We start from the raw sequence: 14,137 nt of genomic DNA, 5'->3' as shown, positions 1-14,137 counted from the left end.
GGGCTTGGGGGATAATAAGTTCTTTTTTTCTGTCTGCATATCGAATTCTAATCTATGGGGGCACCTGTATAATCATATGAGTGCAGAGCATTGTATGTGGGAATAGGGATATCTGTCTATATGTGTGTACGAGAAGTGTGTGTATTAAGGGATGGGTATCCTGTTCAGTCAAAACCTGTCATCTTCCTCCTGGCTCAGCTCCCCACCTCCATTTCAGCTCCAGAAGGCCATCCCTTCTACCTGCCCTCAAAGTCACCCATTCTCCCATAGTCACCTTCTTTCTCTGCATTGGGCTGTGAGGCATCAGCGACCCTTAAAATGGATGAGTGAGGGCATCCTGTTTCCCTAATTCAGGCTCTGTGCTGAGTGTGAAAAGAGTCCCTTCCCTCTCCAACCTAGGCTGCCTCTACCGCTCCCTGTCCCACACCTTCTCTGCCCCCTAAACCCAACGTGTCAGGCCAGGGCAAAAAAGTGGAGGGCTCCTGAGTCTGCAGGTCGGCGGAGAGTTTTGGGGTGAGGGTCCCTGGCCCTCTGTGGTGGAAGAAAGGGCGGCGTGGGGGTGGGGGGGGAACTGTCGGAGCCTTCTCCCGCTCTGTGTCTCCTCTCTGGGTGAACAGATGTCTCGGAATTTTAGATGCGCTCCCCGCTCCTCCTCGCTATAACCCCCCCCCCCCAGCTGGCACCGGCTGCGGCGTGGNGCCTCTACCGCTCCCTGTCCCACACCTTCTCTGCCCCCTAAACCCAACGTGTCAGGCCAGGGCAAAAAAGTGGAGGGCTCCTGAGTCTGCAGGTCGGCGGAGAGTTTTGGGGTGAGGGTCCCTGGCCCTCTGTGGTGGAAGAAAGGGCGGCGTGGGGGTGGGGGGGGAACTGTCGGAGCCTTCTCCCGCTCTGTGTCTCCTCTCTGGGTGAACAGATGTCTCGGAATTTTAGATGCGCTCCCCGCTCCTCCTCGCTATAACCCCCCCCCCCAGCTGGCACCGGCTGCGGCGTGGCGCTCCCTCCCCCAACCTCCCCCCCCCCCTTTCTGCTTCCCCCCGGAGCCCTGGCAGCCGAACTGGCTGACGGACCGAGTCGGCGGCCGGGCTAGCTGGTCTGGCTGAGGGCAGGCAGAGGGGATCGGGCGGGGTTGGGGCAGGAACTTCGGCCAGAGGCGGGGAGGGGCCCGGGGGCGGGATCGAAGTAGCTGAGGGCTCAGCTAGCCCAAGCGGGAGGGGATGAACTGGAGACAGGCCTCTGGGCGGATCCAGTCTGAGCCAACATCGCGATCTCTGTAGGTCTCCTTCTCTGTATGTGGCTGTCTCTATGTTTGTCTCAGTTTCTTTCCGACCGTCTCTGTTATCTCTAGGATTCTGTCTTTTGCTGGCCTGCCCCTCGCTCTGTGGCTGTCTCCGTGTGTGTCTCTCTCTCTGCCCTCGGCTCTCTATTTCCTTCTTTCCTCCTCATGTGGTTCTCTCAGTCTCTGCCTCTCCATTTCGCTGCCCCACCCCAGTGCCCAGATAGTAACGGCGAGAAGTCAGATTTCGCCAACTGCTGCATGCAGGGCCCTCACCTCTAGGCAGCAACCGATCTCCTCTTCTTCCCATACACCTTCTCTTGAATTTTCCTCTAAATCTCCCCTTTGCTTGGCATGAGGGGACTGTGTCCTCTGTCCCCTCTCGGATACACCGGGTTGCTGGCTCTAAAGGACAGTTAAGACTGAGGTGTAGGCGAGAGTAGGGGCGAGAAGGGAATGAAGGGAACAGGAGGGGACAAGAGAATGAGGCCGGGAAAAGAAACACTCGAATTCCCTCATCAGCGTTAGTTAGTTAATTAATAATCCAATCCAATTGAACTCCGGTTTGGGGGACCGGAGGAGACCGATGCCCAGCCCCAGGCAGAAGCTGGGCCGGCCGGGCTTGGCCACCCCCTCCCACCCTCTGCCCCCGCATTCCGAGGTAAAAGGCATTTGTTCTCCGGCTGGTGCCAGCAGCGATTGGCAGATTCGGATAGGCACAGTCATTCCGCACACAGATGTCCCTTCGTTAACTCCTGTGATATGAATTCTGTCAGCTCTGAAACGAAGAGAGGGAGAGACCCAGAAACAGAGACAGAGAGAGCCACAGATACGGAAAGGAGTAGAACAATTAATTGCCTGAAGAAGACACGTTCAGGCGGATTTCCTCCCTCCTGCCCCTTCTCCCCCCAAAAGAAAAAAGTCTCTTCAGACTCTTGGGGGTGGATCAGTAACATTCTGATCCATTTTCTCTCCTTTCCATTTAAATCTCGCTGTTCTCATTCACTTCCAGCGAGTTTTACCACCATTACTCTACCTTCCCCCTCACCCCACCCAAAGCCCATAATTCCAGAATCTTAACAAGCGAGAACAGAGAGATCGCATAATTCCACAATCCTACAAAAATCTGGGCTTTCAGAGTATAAAAATTCCCATATTGGAGAATTTCGGGATTCGAGAATATCAGAATCTCCAGAATTTTCTTATTGGAAGATGTAAATTCCAGGAAGCCAGAACCTGATGATTTTAGAATTCTTGAATTTCTCTATTTGAGTCCTCCAATTGACAGTTTTAGAGGGTGAGGGAGCCATAGGAGAACAGAGCTGTGCTATAACCAAATATCCTACTTTCTTATATGGATGAAGGAATGTAGAAAGAGAGACATCCTTACAAGAAGCATGAGGGTGGAGGATCCTATGCTCGTGGATCTCAAATGCTGCCCATTGAAGCCTGAGAATGGGGTAGGATTGCTTCTAAAGTCAGCCCTTAAATTAAAAAATAAGAGGAGGTCAGCTTCCTGACCTTTTCCCATACCCTTCTGGGCCAAAGAACTTCTCTTCCGCTTCCCTATACTCACATCGCTCTTCTCTTGCTTCTTGCCAGGCGCTTTAGGACACTGCTATTGAGTCTGGCTTCCATGCATTTCTTGGAGAATGTTACTGTCTCTTCCAAAAGGGGTCTGGTCCCTATCTTGCAACTTTAAGCTTTCTGGGAGAAGAATTGGGTTTTAAAAAGGAGCTTTAGCTCTAAGGATGAATGATGGATTCGAGAGGGCTCTGGGTTCATGGTTCATTATGGTGGGTTTTTTTGTTTTGTTTTTATTTTTTATTTGATGTTGGGCTTTTTTGGTTTTGGTTTTGGTTTTTTTTTTTTTTTTAGATTAAGCCCCCCTATCCTGTGTCATCATTTTTATGGGATCTGCAATTCTGGCAAAAATCTGTCTTTAATTTAGCTGTCCATATAAAAATCCTCACTGTATAATAATGAACAGATGCCATGGAATTTAAGCTGGAGCTTCGGCTCCTCCCCGCCTTCCCCCCGCGCCTGGCACCGGGCACTGGGCACCGGCTGAGTGGCATCGATTGGCACAGTCACCAAAGCGAAGGGTGGGCACGGGGCACCCCGGCTTCTCGCCAGGGTCCTAGGGTGGGGCACAAATTGGGGGAGGATACTCAGGGGAAGGCGGGCTGCGGGCTGAAGAGGGTATGAGAGATTTTTATTTTCTGCGAAGTGACTTAGGATTTGAGAGCTTTCTTTCTGGGTCCGTAGTGATAAAAACACACGTGCTCACAGACACAGTCCAATTTGCGTACCTCATCATCTCCGAACGTGAAAGCCAAGATTTTGTTGATGTTAACTGAGCTGATATTGTCCGATCGACTCCCCTTACCAAGATCAGCCCAATTCTTTCCTCGGTTCTCCCGTCACTTTGTTTCTCAGCCCCTGCGGGAGCCAGAGTTCGCTGAAAGCGGGTTTCATGCATTGCCCAGCAGGGCCAGGCCCCCAGCTCTGTCTGCCGCTTCCCTAACTCCCTCGGGAATTTGTTTCAATCTGTAACCTGGGCCAAAGTAGGGTAAACCTGACTTCCCCTTGAAGGACAGGGGAAGCCCGGGAAGCTACCAGTCATGAGAGGGAGGGGGGTTAGTGAGAGGAGATGGTTTACAAGCCCTCCCCATCTCAGTTCTCTCCACTTTTCCCAGGGGGAAGACTGAGGATTGCAAATCCAAACCTCCTGGCTCTCTCCTCACTCAGCAATGTATAGATTGGGGGACTGAGGTTGGAGTTGGGAATTTCTGGGCCTTGGTTTGCCTCCCCCCACCCCACCCCAACGCAGTCCGCTTTCTCTTTAATGCGGCTCTGGCGAGAACAGATGTCCCGGAGTCGGGCTGGCTGCCCAGACCCGCCCAGCTGTGCCCTTGGCGGTGACTTGGCTCAGGATAGGAGCTGGCACGAGAGTCCCCAAAGGGGATGGTCGCGGCGAAGGATGGGGTGCCCACTCTGAGCTTCTAGCCAGGACCCGACCTGCCATCTCAGTCACTCACTCAGAGCGCAGGGCAGCCATGGCTGGGAGCCCCGGAGCTCTCCGGAAAAAGAGAGAGCTGGAAAGACTGAGCCACGTCGAATTATTTAAAGAATATTACATTAGTTTCATATGCTATGGCGTCGTCCCCAACAGTAGAACATGCCACACGGTTTTCAAGCTGGCGTCTAAGGCAGGTTTATAATAACTGCTTGAGAATCGATATTAGTTGTTGGATAATCAGACGAGGTCGGAGGAGCTGACCGATGTCTGACTGAGTTCTGGCACATTCTGACGCTACTGGGAAAGAATAGATTAGGGTTCTCATTTAAGGCTCTAGCCTGTTCCTTTTGGGCTCGAGGACTCTCCTGCGGTGTAGGAGAGTGCTCCTGTAACGCGTCAAGGCTGTATGACGCTATCTATATTCCCCGTCTACAGCCTTCACTCTGGCCACCTGCCCAAAGACCTCCTACAATCCTATCGCACTTCATTCCCAGAACCCACTCCGTGCCCTGACCTGACGCCCCGGGAAGACTCTCATCTCAGCATCAAGGCTGACAAAGTTTCGGAGCTCAGAGCTTCCTCCAGGAGTAGCACCAAACCTCATCACCACCTTGCATCAGCTTATCCCAACCTCTGACTGGATTGTAATTCTTAACGAAAATTTGGGAAAGGACTGAGCTGACAAACCTCCAATTATCATTCTTAGTACTTTTAAGTTTGATTTTCTCTGGTCCTTATTTCCTCCCTTTCCCCGCCAGCATCACCTTCCAAAGGCTGAGGCCGGGGGAGGAAGGCAAAAAGTGATTCAGACAGAGATAGTGAGCCAGGGAGAAACTGAGACTGAGAGACATAGAAGGCAAAGACCGCAGGTCGGAAGTCAGGTTCTCTCTCTCTCTCTCTCTCTCTCTCTCTCTCTCTCTCTCTCTCTCTCTCTCTCACACACACACACACACACACACACACACACACACACAATTCCTCTTTTAAAAAAATATTAGGGCCACAGCAAGCCAGGTTCTCCTGCTCAGGGCTTCACCTGAGGGATTGGAAAATTGGGCCAGAAGAGTAGGACAATGGGTAAAAGAAAGGTATACCAGGTATTAAGATTATAGGGCCAGAGATTCCCCACCGGCACTGCCATCTTGTGAATTCTTTTCCTCTTTGATTGGTAATGGGAAAAATTCAAACACTGAAACTAAATCTCAGGAAAAAATAAAGGTTCTTCTGAATTTTGTGTAATTGGATAACTCTAGAGTTTCTGAGTTCTGGATTCTCAAGGGAGGAAGGTAAAGAAAGGAACAGAAGAAAATAACATTTTCTATCCTCACTCATAAAGTACTGCAAAATGGGTATTTTGCGAGATATCTTCAAAATAAGAGAAGTGAAAAAGAACTCCCATGGGGTGAGAGCCACAAAAAGAGCACTCTGCCTCTCCATGAGTGGCTACATCAGACTTCTTCTAGCCTTAGGAGGGTATATTATTTGGGTATTTGATCTGAGAGTTATCTCCTGTACTCGGAGAGGGTGGGAGGTAGAAGGGAGGGGGCCCAACCAGCAGGAGACATCGGAGGCTTGGTGGAGAAACCTGGAATAATGGCATAAGGATAAGTACTTCCCCCTTTCTACTTAGGACAACTAGAAAAATGACTAGAAGGGAAGAGAAATATATACAAATATACACATATGTACATATATATGTATTTCAAAACAGAGGTTGTTTGGGGGTGAAGGGGGAGTTGATAGGGACAAGAATAAACCCAAAGGGGAAAAAACTCCAGCTCAACCACGAATCCAATCCTTTAAGGTTCCAGTAATTGCTGGAGTTAATGTGAATTGAACACTTCCTGTGCTTGGAGATCCCTCTTGTGGGAATTGAGGAATGAGGAAGGACATATTTTCCTCTCCTCTTTGGCCATGAGAATAACATTGGTCTTTTTTCTCCTCTTCCCTTGCTTCTTCCTTCTGCTGATATTACTTCTCTTGGTGCTCTGTATGATTCTGTATGTGTATATATGAGAGAGACAGTGACTGAAGAAACTTGGGGATTCAGGTCCATGTTATCTTTTCAGTTGCCCCATTTTGCTGGAAAAGTTGAGGATGGAGCAGGAAGGGCAAATGACAGCTGTCTGTTGTGTATCTGCATATGGGAGAATAGGGGAGGAAAGACAGGACAGGAAGAGGGTGGTTTCTAGAGATTTGTAGGAAGCAGAATTGCTCAGAATTATGGTGGGTGGGAATGGCAAGTCTTCCCAACCCAATCTTCCCCCCTTAGCAGCCCTGAGACAAAACTCCAGTACATTATTCTTCCCTCCAAGTGATCAGAAATTTAGTCTCAAGAAATAGAAATCAATATCTAACCAAGTTCTGGGAGAAGCATAGAGTATGGGGGGGTGGGGTATCAAGTTGGGATCTTAAAAGAGATCTGTCTACTCTCTTCCCTGTGTGGGTCTTTCCTGGAAAACTTAGTGTGACAGATTGATTTCTTCTAAAAGGAATGATTGTAGAATAGTTAAACCTTCTCCAGGTCTCAGGATCTAGACACCTGAGTCCTTCCCCCACTCCAAGATCCTACTGCTCAGGCCTCTGCCCTCAGGCTTAATTGCACAGAACTGAATTGAGCCAGTCCTGAGAGACCAGGAAATGGGAGGGAGGACAAGTTGGAAGGAGGGAAGGAAGGGAGGATTCTTCTGTCCCACAGACAATAGTTGGAAAGAGGCTCATTTAGATCCTGGAGAAAGAGATACCAAGGTTTCCATAGGCCTGCCTGATAGGCCACTGAGAGAGAACACTGCTAACTGAGAGCTCAGACCACAACCTAGAGAAAATCCTAGGAGAATTCAGTAAAATTCCAGGAAATTCTGAGAAAACTGGGGGCAAATTCTAGGAGAAATGCGGGAGGGACCGGGGACTGTGAATGTCTTTCTGCAGTCTGAGAATAAGCTGTAAAGGACAGCTGTGGTTGGCCTACTCTTCAACCTGAGAGTTCAGCACCAGAGCAATGGACAGCTCATCACTGTAACTCACTTCTGTGTTCAGGTGTTGAGTGTTTCTTTTTCTTTTCTTTTCTTTTTCCCGTTTGAAAGGGGAATGAAGGCAGAGTGTATGGATCCTCACCATGAAGAGCCAGAAAACATAATTTGCCTCACTCAGAACTTTTGAAATGAGATTTTCTCTCTTGTCCCCACCTTTTTTCTCTTTTGCTATTTACATGCTCTCTTTGATGCTTTGAACTAATTATCCTGTCATAAATAAGACCAGAACCTCAGAACTCTACAACTCCAAGTTCCCATTTAAAAGGAAAGATAACTCCTTTTTTAAATCATGCCGTTTTAGAGACAACTGGAATAGGCAATCTCGAAAAGAAACTAGATGTGTCTTTTCCAGGATTGAGGAATACATAGGGCAGGAACTATTTCCTATACTGGCTCCATTATCAGTGCTAAGTGTTGGGAGTTAGGGGAAAGAGGAGGAAAAGGAAGGGGGCTCTTAATTAGAAGGAGGTCCAAGACTACTATAGGTAACAAACTTCAAAGAAATGTGACACTGACTTTTATGAAAACTGGAATTTTGTAAGAAACCTTCCAGAAAACTGAAGTGATGCAGAGGCTTCTCAGCTACGGTGTCCTACTCTTTCCCCCCATTATTTTGGAGCCCTCTCTTCCCTGAGTAGTATGACATGAAAAGGAAAATTGCCAACTCAACAATGTAGGGATATTTAGTGGTTATTTGCTGCTGCTGAGGATCTAAAAATTCCTGGTGTTCAAAATCCTGAGGATTCTGTTTGGTCTATCTGCAAAGGTTTATCCAGAATCAATCTCCAACTCCCAAAGGTTCCCAGGCTTTTCCTCACCTTCTTCCCTCCCCCAAAGGGCACAAATTAAAAACTTAATACGTCAAATTCCGAGAGGCTGAAAATGGTCAGTCTGAAAAAAAAAAAACCTTGTTAAAAAAAAAGAACACTTTTCTCTCTCCACCCCCCCTTCCTTCTGATCTTTAAATATACCCCTGACAACTGACTCTTTATTAGGATTCCCCAACCCCTTTTCGTGTCTGACACACGAAGATCTGAGTCTCTATTGTCATCAGGTGCAGATGATCTCCCTCCTGTGACTTGACTTTTTTTCCCTTTGAAACCAGCTATAGAAACAGATGTATGTTGTTATTGTTGTTTTAAGAGAGAAGGCATGTGCTTATGTGAGCATGTGTCTGAGTGTGACTGTCAAGTGCCTATGCTCTTGCATGTGCCTGTGCGTGTCTGTGCAAATGCCATACTGTGAGTACCTGTTTGTCTAAGGGTGTTGTCTTGCACGGCTCTGTGGAGTTCTGTCTCCACACGGAGGGATACAATTGCCCAAGACCAGGGGCCCCTGACCACTTTATAGCTGACCCTAAGGTCTCTCCTCCGTTTTCCGACCTCTTTTAACCTGCTTCGTCACCTCAACCCCGCCACTCCCCGGATCCCCAAACAATCGCCCCCAAACGAAACGACGCCACCGTGAGAAATCGCCGTCCAGCTTTGCATCTCATTTACATAAATATTTATTAATCGTCATTAAACTGAACAGAAACACGCAATGCACTTCGGGTGTCCAACGGGAGTTTCAGTTTCAATAAAATGTGAAGGTGAAATTGCGTGTGTTTGAGTGTAAGAAAGAGATAGAGTGTGTCTGCGTGTGTGTTTGCTTTTTTGCTTTTGTGTCAATATGTGTGTCTATTCGTCTGTTTGGTTGCGGGCTTGCTCTGTGAGTTCCTGCTTCTCCTTAACTTTCTCTCTGTTTTGTGACAATAACAGAGGGGATCCTGGCCTCCTCTGGGCTTTGGGTGCAGAAGTACCTCTCAGAAAAGTTTCGTCTCCAAGAATTATATCTGCCCAAGCATCCTCTTGTCCATTCCAAGGCGTTAACTGGGAAAGGAAGACCACAGCAACAAAGCCCCAGGGAACTGATTGACCGGGCTTGGAAAGGGGAAGGGATGGAGGTCTAAAGGGTGACTCGGGCTAAAGGGATGCCTCTGGCCTGTAATGTTTCCTTTCCTCCTTTGCTTCCCCAGACCCGAGAAAGGCTATAGCTCCCTTCTTTCCCAAGTAGCATTGCATATTTACCGTGTGGTTGTGTGTGTGTGTTCCTCTGTGTCATTGTGCATGTCGCTGTGTCACTGTGTGCGTGTGTGCGTGCGTGCTGTGTCAGTGTGTGTCTTTATCATGCAACCCCCCCCAAACCGACCCTCCCCCAACAGTTCGCCATTTCATACAAATTTGGAAACAGGTTTAAAAAACAGTATGACGCACAATGGGGACGGGTAAGGAAGGGAAAGGGGAGGGGGAGGGAAGTGACACTGATGTCCCAAATCTCGGAGTCACTGACTTTAAGAACCGAGGGAAGGGAGAAGGAGTTTGAAGGGGTAAGAGGGGAGAAGGGAGAGAGGGGAGGCGCCACGTCCCCAACTTCACCAAAGTGCACATATCCGCTTCTGCAGCTCCGGCCCCAGCCCTGGAGCCGAGGAAGGGTGGGGGGATCCCGGGGGGCCAGGGGGCGGGGCCGCTTGGCTCAGTCAGAACCTCCTTGCATAGATATTTGTGTCTTTTTATTTTTTTATTTTATTTTATTTTATTTTTTTTGCCTTTTATTGCTTCTAAAAGTTCTTACTGTGTTTTCTCTCCGCTCCGGACTCTGCGTTCGGCCTCCGTCGCCTTTTTGCGTTTTTGTGTTTGTTTTTTTGTGTTTTTTAAAAAAGAAAGAAAAAAACAAAAAAGAAAAAAGTCGGAATCTGGTTACAATGGTCTTGACCTTTTTCTTTCCTCTCGGATCCCCATCTCCTCCCCCTCCTCCTCCCCTCTACTCCTCCCAACTCAAGATTAGTACTCCAAAGTGCTGAGACCGGGCGAGTGGGAGGCATTCAAGGCTCCAGGTATGGTGAACTTAGTATGTCCTCCTCAGGGAAAAAGAATACCCTTTTCCACCACCCTCTCCCCACCACTACTACATCCCCCTTTCTGTTATTAAAAAAAACAGAACTTAACAAACGAAATGGAATCCGGCCGCTGGGCCGCCCCCTCCCCCCCGGTCCCCTTCTCCAGGCCCGAGCTGTTTATTTGGGGGGTGGGGCTGAGGTTGAGAAGAGGAAATTAAGGAAAGGAGCTCAGAGTGTGTGCTTCCGAGGGGAAGCGCTGGGGAAGCAGGCGCTTCTGAAAGAAGCCGGACCCCTTGGGAGAGGTCTTAGGAGGGGTTCCCCCGGGGAAAGGAAAACTTCTGGGGCAAAGATAAGAGTGGCGAGGGAGGGGGAGACATCAACAGGTAACCCGACTGCACAGCTAAGGGGAACGGAGAGAGCCTGGAGGAGGGGGGTGGCCTCTAGTTAGCTTGGCCCAGCCGCCCAAATCCCTGCACGGTGGGGGGTGGCCCACCTTCTCCGAAGGGGGAAAAAAAAGTAAATAAAAAGGGAAGGAACGAACAAAAAAGAAAACAAAAGAGGGGGTGAGGGAGGAGAGTTCTCAATTATGGAAAAATGCATTGAGTTCCTCATACATTGGGCCTCGGTCGTGGTGAAGGTGCATATCGTAAGACAAAAGATTCTCCGAGTGGACGCTCCCGCGCACGGCCGAGGAGCCGAAGACCAGGCCGTGGCCAGCTGGCCTGGAGCCGGGCAGGGCGGAATAGTGCATAGAGTAGTGGTAGGTTTTCTCGTGGTCCGGGGACGAGTCCTGCTTGAGGGAGAAGTTCCCGTTGAGGCAGAGCGGGGGACTCAGCGGCCCCTCATACTCCGAGCTGTTGTAGTCGGGGGAGGCGCCCCCGCCCCCGCCCCCGTACAGCGTCTCGTAGGCCGCACAGTAGCCGTGAGTCCGCAGGGCATGCGTGGCACCGCCGCCCAGCCCGCCGCCTGCCTGACACTGCGCGCCCGCGAGCCGCGAGCAGGGATACGGATAGGGGTGCATAGCGAACGGGCCTCCCGAGCCGTGATAACGTCCGGCCCCCTCACCACCTTGCTCCGTGAGGAAGTTGCGCGAGTTGAGCTGGAGGCAGCCGGCCACCAGGTTGGTGGTGGGCTGCGACAGGCCCTTGCACAATGTCTGCACATAGGACACTAGGTCCGGCCGCTTGCCTGAGCGCAGAATCTCAGAGAGCGCCCAGATGTAGTTCTTGGCCAGGCGCAGCGTCTCGATCTTGGACAGCTTCTGCGTCTTGGAATAGCACGGCACGACCTTACGCAGGTTGTCCAACGCCGCGTTGAGGTCGTGCATGCGGTTGCGTTCGCGCGCGTTGGCCTTCTGCCGGCGCAGCTTGGAGCGCTCCAGCCGCGCCTTGGTCATCTTCCGTTTCTTGGGCCCCCGCTTCTTGGGCCGCTCGCCTTCCGCCTCGTCTAGCCCTTCCTCCTCTTCCTCTTCCTCCTCCTCCTCGCCCCCCAACTCGCCGTCGTCTTTGACCTCGCCCAGGGCAGGGTCCGGGGGGTCTTCGCCACGGAGAGGGCCCGGTTTCGGGGGGCGGACGGGCCCCGGTGCTCCAGCCCCAGGCCCCGGTGGTGGAGGCGGCGGCTGGGGCGGCGCGTCACCCTTTTCACTCCTGGGCTCGTCGTCGTCACCGTCGTCTCCCCAACTGGCAAACTTGGGGACGTCGGGGAGGAGGCCGGGCTCGCTGAACAGGCGGGTCAGCATGGTGGCCTGAAGAATTGGGGCGGGCGGGGGTGGGGGTGGGGAGAAGACAGACACGAACATAGACACAGAGGTGAGCATGGGACAGAAGAACCAGAGCATCCAACCCGCGTAAGTTCCGCGCTGTTATTAGAGGTTTACACACACATATCCCGCTCCCCTTTTTCCAGACCCCACCATTTCCAAATAAAGCCTCTCCCCCAAGTGACCTCTTCCAAGCCTCCCCCATCCCCAGTAGCCCTACAGAATTCTGTCTCCTGGAATAGGCAGTAGGGCGAGCGACCCCCTCAAACTCTTGCCTGCTCTTAACCCCTACCTCATCGCAACCTCTGTCCACCCTAGGGCACTAGTGGTACACCCCCCCCAAGGCCTCCTTCCTTGCCTCGGAGGAACACTCCCTCCGGAGCCTATCAGGAGGGGTCCATTTTATTCTGGCTAAGGAGCCTCTGGAATCTCTGGTGTTGGGGCTCAGGTACTGTCCCCCTCCTCGCCACGCCAGCGTACCCCCCCTTCCTAGGCCGGGAACCCCCAACTCCGACCTCTCTGTTATAATACTGGCTTGGATTTAAGGCCAACCCCCTCCCCCCTTCTCTCTGCATATTATTCTCTATGAGAAGGGAGGTGGGGGTGGAGGGGTATTTTAGAGAACGAATTTCTCCGCTGGGGGCACGCCCCGAAATAATTTTCTTTTCTCATTCCGGGCGGAGACTTTGAGTGTTTCTGGAGGTCCGGCTTCCCGGTCGTGCCTCGTGCCCAGGGCCGGGTGGATCCTACTTCTCTTTGCTTTGCCCCCTTCTGTTCCTTTCCCCACCCTCGCTGCCAGCCGCTCTACCGCCCTCAACCCTTAATCCAATTTTCAACTTGGCCCCGAGCCGCCCCCAGCTGCCCCCAGTCTCAGAGTCGAATCGGTCCCTGTCTCCGTCTCCAGCTCCAGCTCCTTTCTCCAGGCCAACACCAGCTCTGTCCTCGGACTCAAGGATTCAGAGCTCGGGAAGTCTCAAACAGGGGAACCGGGGTGCGCGTTAAGAAGCCAGGAAAGCAAGCCCTTCCCGGCACCCCAGCGTCAAAAGACACCCGGGACACCCCTAAACCTCACCGCCCACGGAATGGCTCCCCGAATCTCGTTATATTTGGGATTTGGTGAGAATCCGTTTTTTTTTCCCCTTTTCTCTTTTTTTTGCGGAGGGACATCTCGGGTTTGATATGGGAATCATGGGGAAACAGAGACGGATGGATGTCTGCCTTGGCTCAGCCCCTTCGCCCCCAACCCGCTTTTCTTGTCTTAACCCCGAGCCCCTTCGAAAACCAACGCTGCCACCTCCGCAGCCCAAGCCCCGGAACCGCAGACCCCGGGTGTCTTGGGGGGGGGAGCAGAGATCCCAAGGTGGCTCCATTCCCCACCGTATGAAGGGGGACCATCACCCCAGGAAGCCAACGGAGCATTTGGGGACTTCCTGGTCCCCCGATTCCAAAAACCACAACCAGAGCCCTCCCCGGCCGGCGGTTCAAATCTCCTTGCCCCTCGGACAACTTACCTCGAAGCGGAGTCGAGGGGAGAGGGGAGGGGGGAGGGGGTAAGAGAAAGAGGGGGAGAGAAGGAATCTTCCTGTCTATTTCATTGTTTCCCCATCTTCAAGGAGCGGGGGCAGCGGCTCCTCAAGGCGGCGGGCGCCGGCGTCTTCAGAGCGCCATGCGAAGCGGGGAGCGAGTGTGGCATCTCTACCAGGCGGGGGTACCAGCCTCTATGCCAGGGCCATATGGGCTTGGCACGTCACGGGCAGCAGCTATCACATGAGAGACGGTGATTGGCATGCGTCTGCATTGGGGGAGAGCCGGCTCCCCCGGGACCAGCCGCCATCTGTCACTCTCTACTCCCAAAAAAAAAAAATTAAATAAATAAATAAAGAAAATAAATAAATATCTCTTCGGTACTCCCCTCCCTTCCTAACACAGGGAAAAGCGGGGCTGTAGATGGGGTGGGGGTGGGGGGATAGGGGAATGGATCCCTTGGGGCATGTCCCCCCAGACAGGAACAATAGGGTGGGGAAGCTGGAAAGGGAGGGATTGTGGGGGGTACCGTGGCCCCCTACTCTGTCCTTCCCCCTTCCCTTTCTGGAGGCTTCCTCGCATCCACCCCCCAAGCCCCCAAGGTGGGTCATGGACCAGACTCAGGGCTGGGGATGTAAACGGGGCTGTG

The 14,137-nt window shown here is 51.8% G+C and overlaps 1 protein-coding gene across 1 annotated transcript; it reads right to left on the bottom strand.

Annotated features, from left to right (window-relative positions):
• Positions 1–10,785: 10,785 nt before the first annotated feature.
• NEUROD2 (neuronal differentiation 2) lies at positions 10,786–11,943 on the bottom strand. Its single transcript, XM_044674501.1, has one exon. The coding sequence runs from the start codon at positions 11,941–11,943 to the stop codon at positions 10,786–10,788; it is 1,158 nt and encodes a 385-aa protein (XP_044530436.1).
• Between the last annotated feature and the right edge of the window lie 2,194 nt (positions 11,944–14,137).

Source organism: Gracilinanus agilis, chromosome 4 (genome assembly GCF_016433145.1).
Source record: "Gracilinanus agilis isolate LMUSP501 chromosome 4, AgileGrace, whole genome shotgun sequence".
NCBI lineage: Eukaryota > Metazoa > Chordata > Mammalia > Didelphimorphia > Didelphidae > Gracilinanus > Gracilinanus agilis.
Note: the sequence above shows the minus strand (reverse complement) of the source record. Positions and strands in the feature narration are given on the sequence as shown.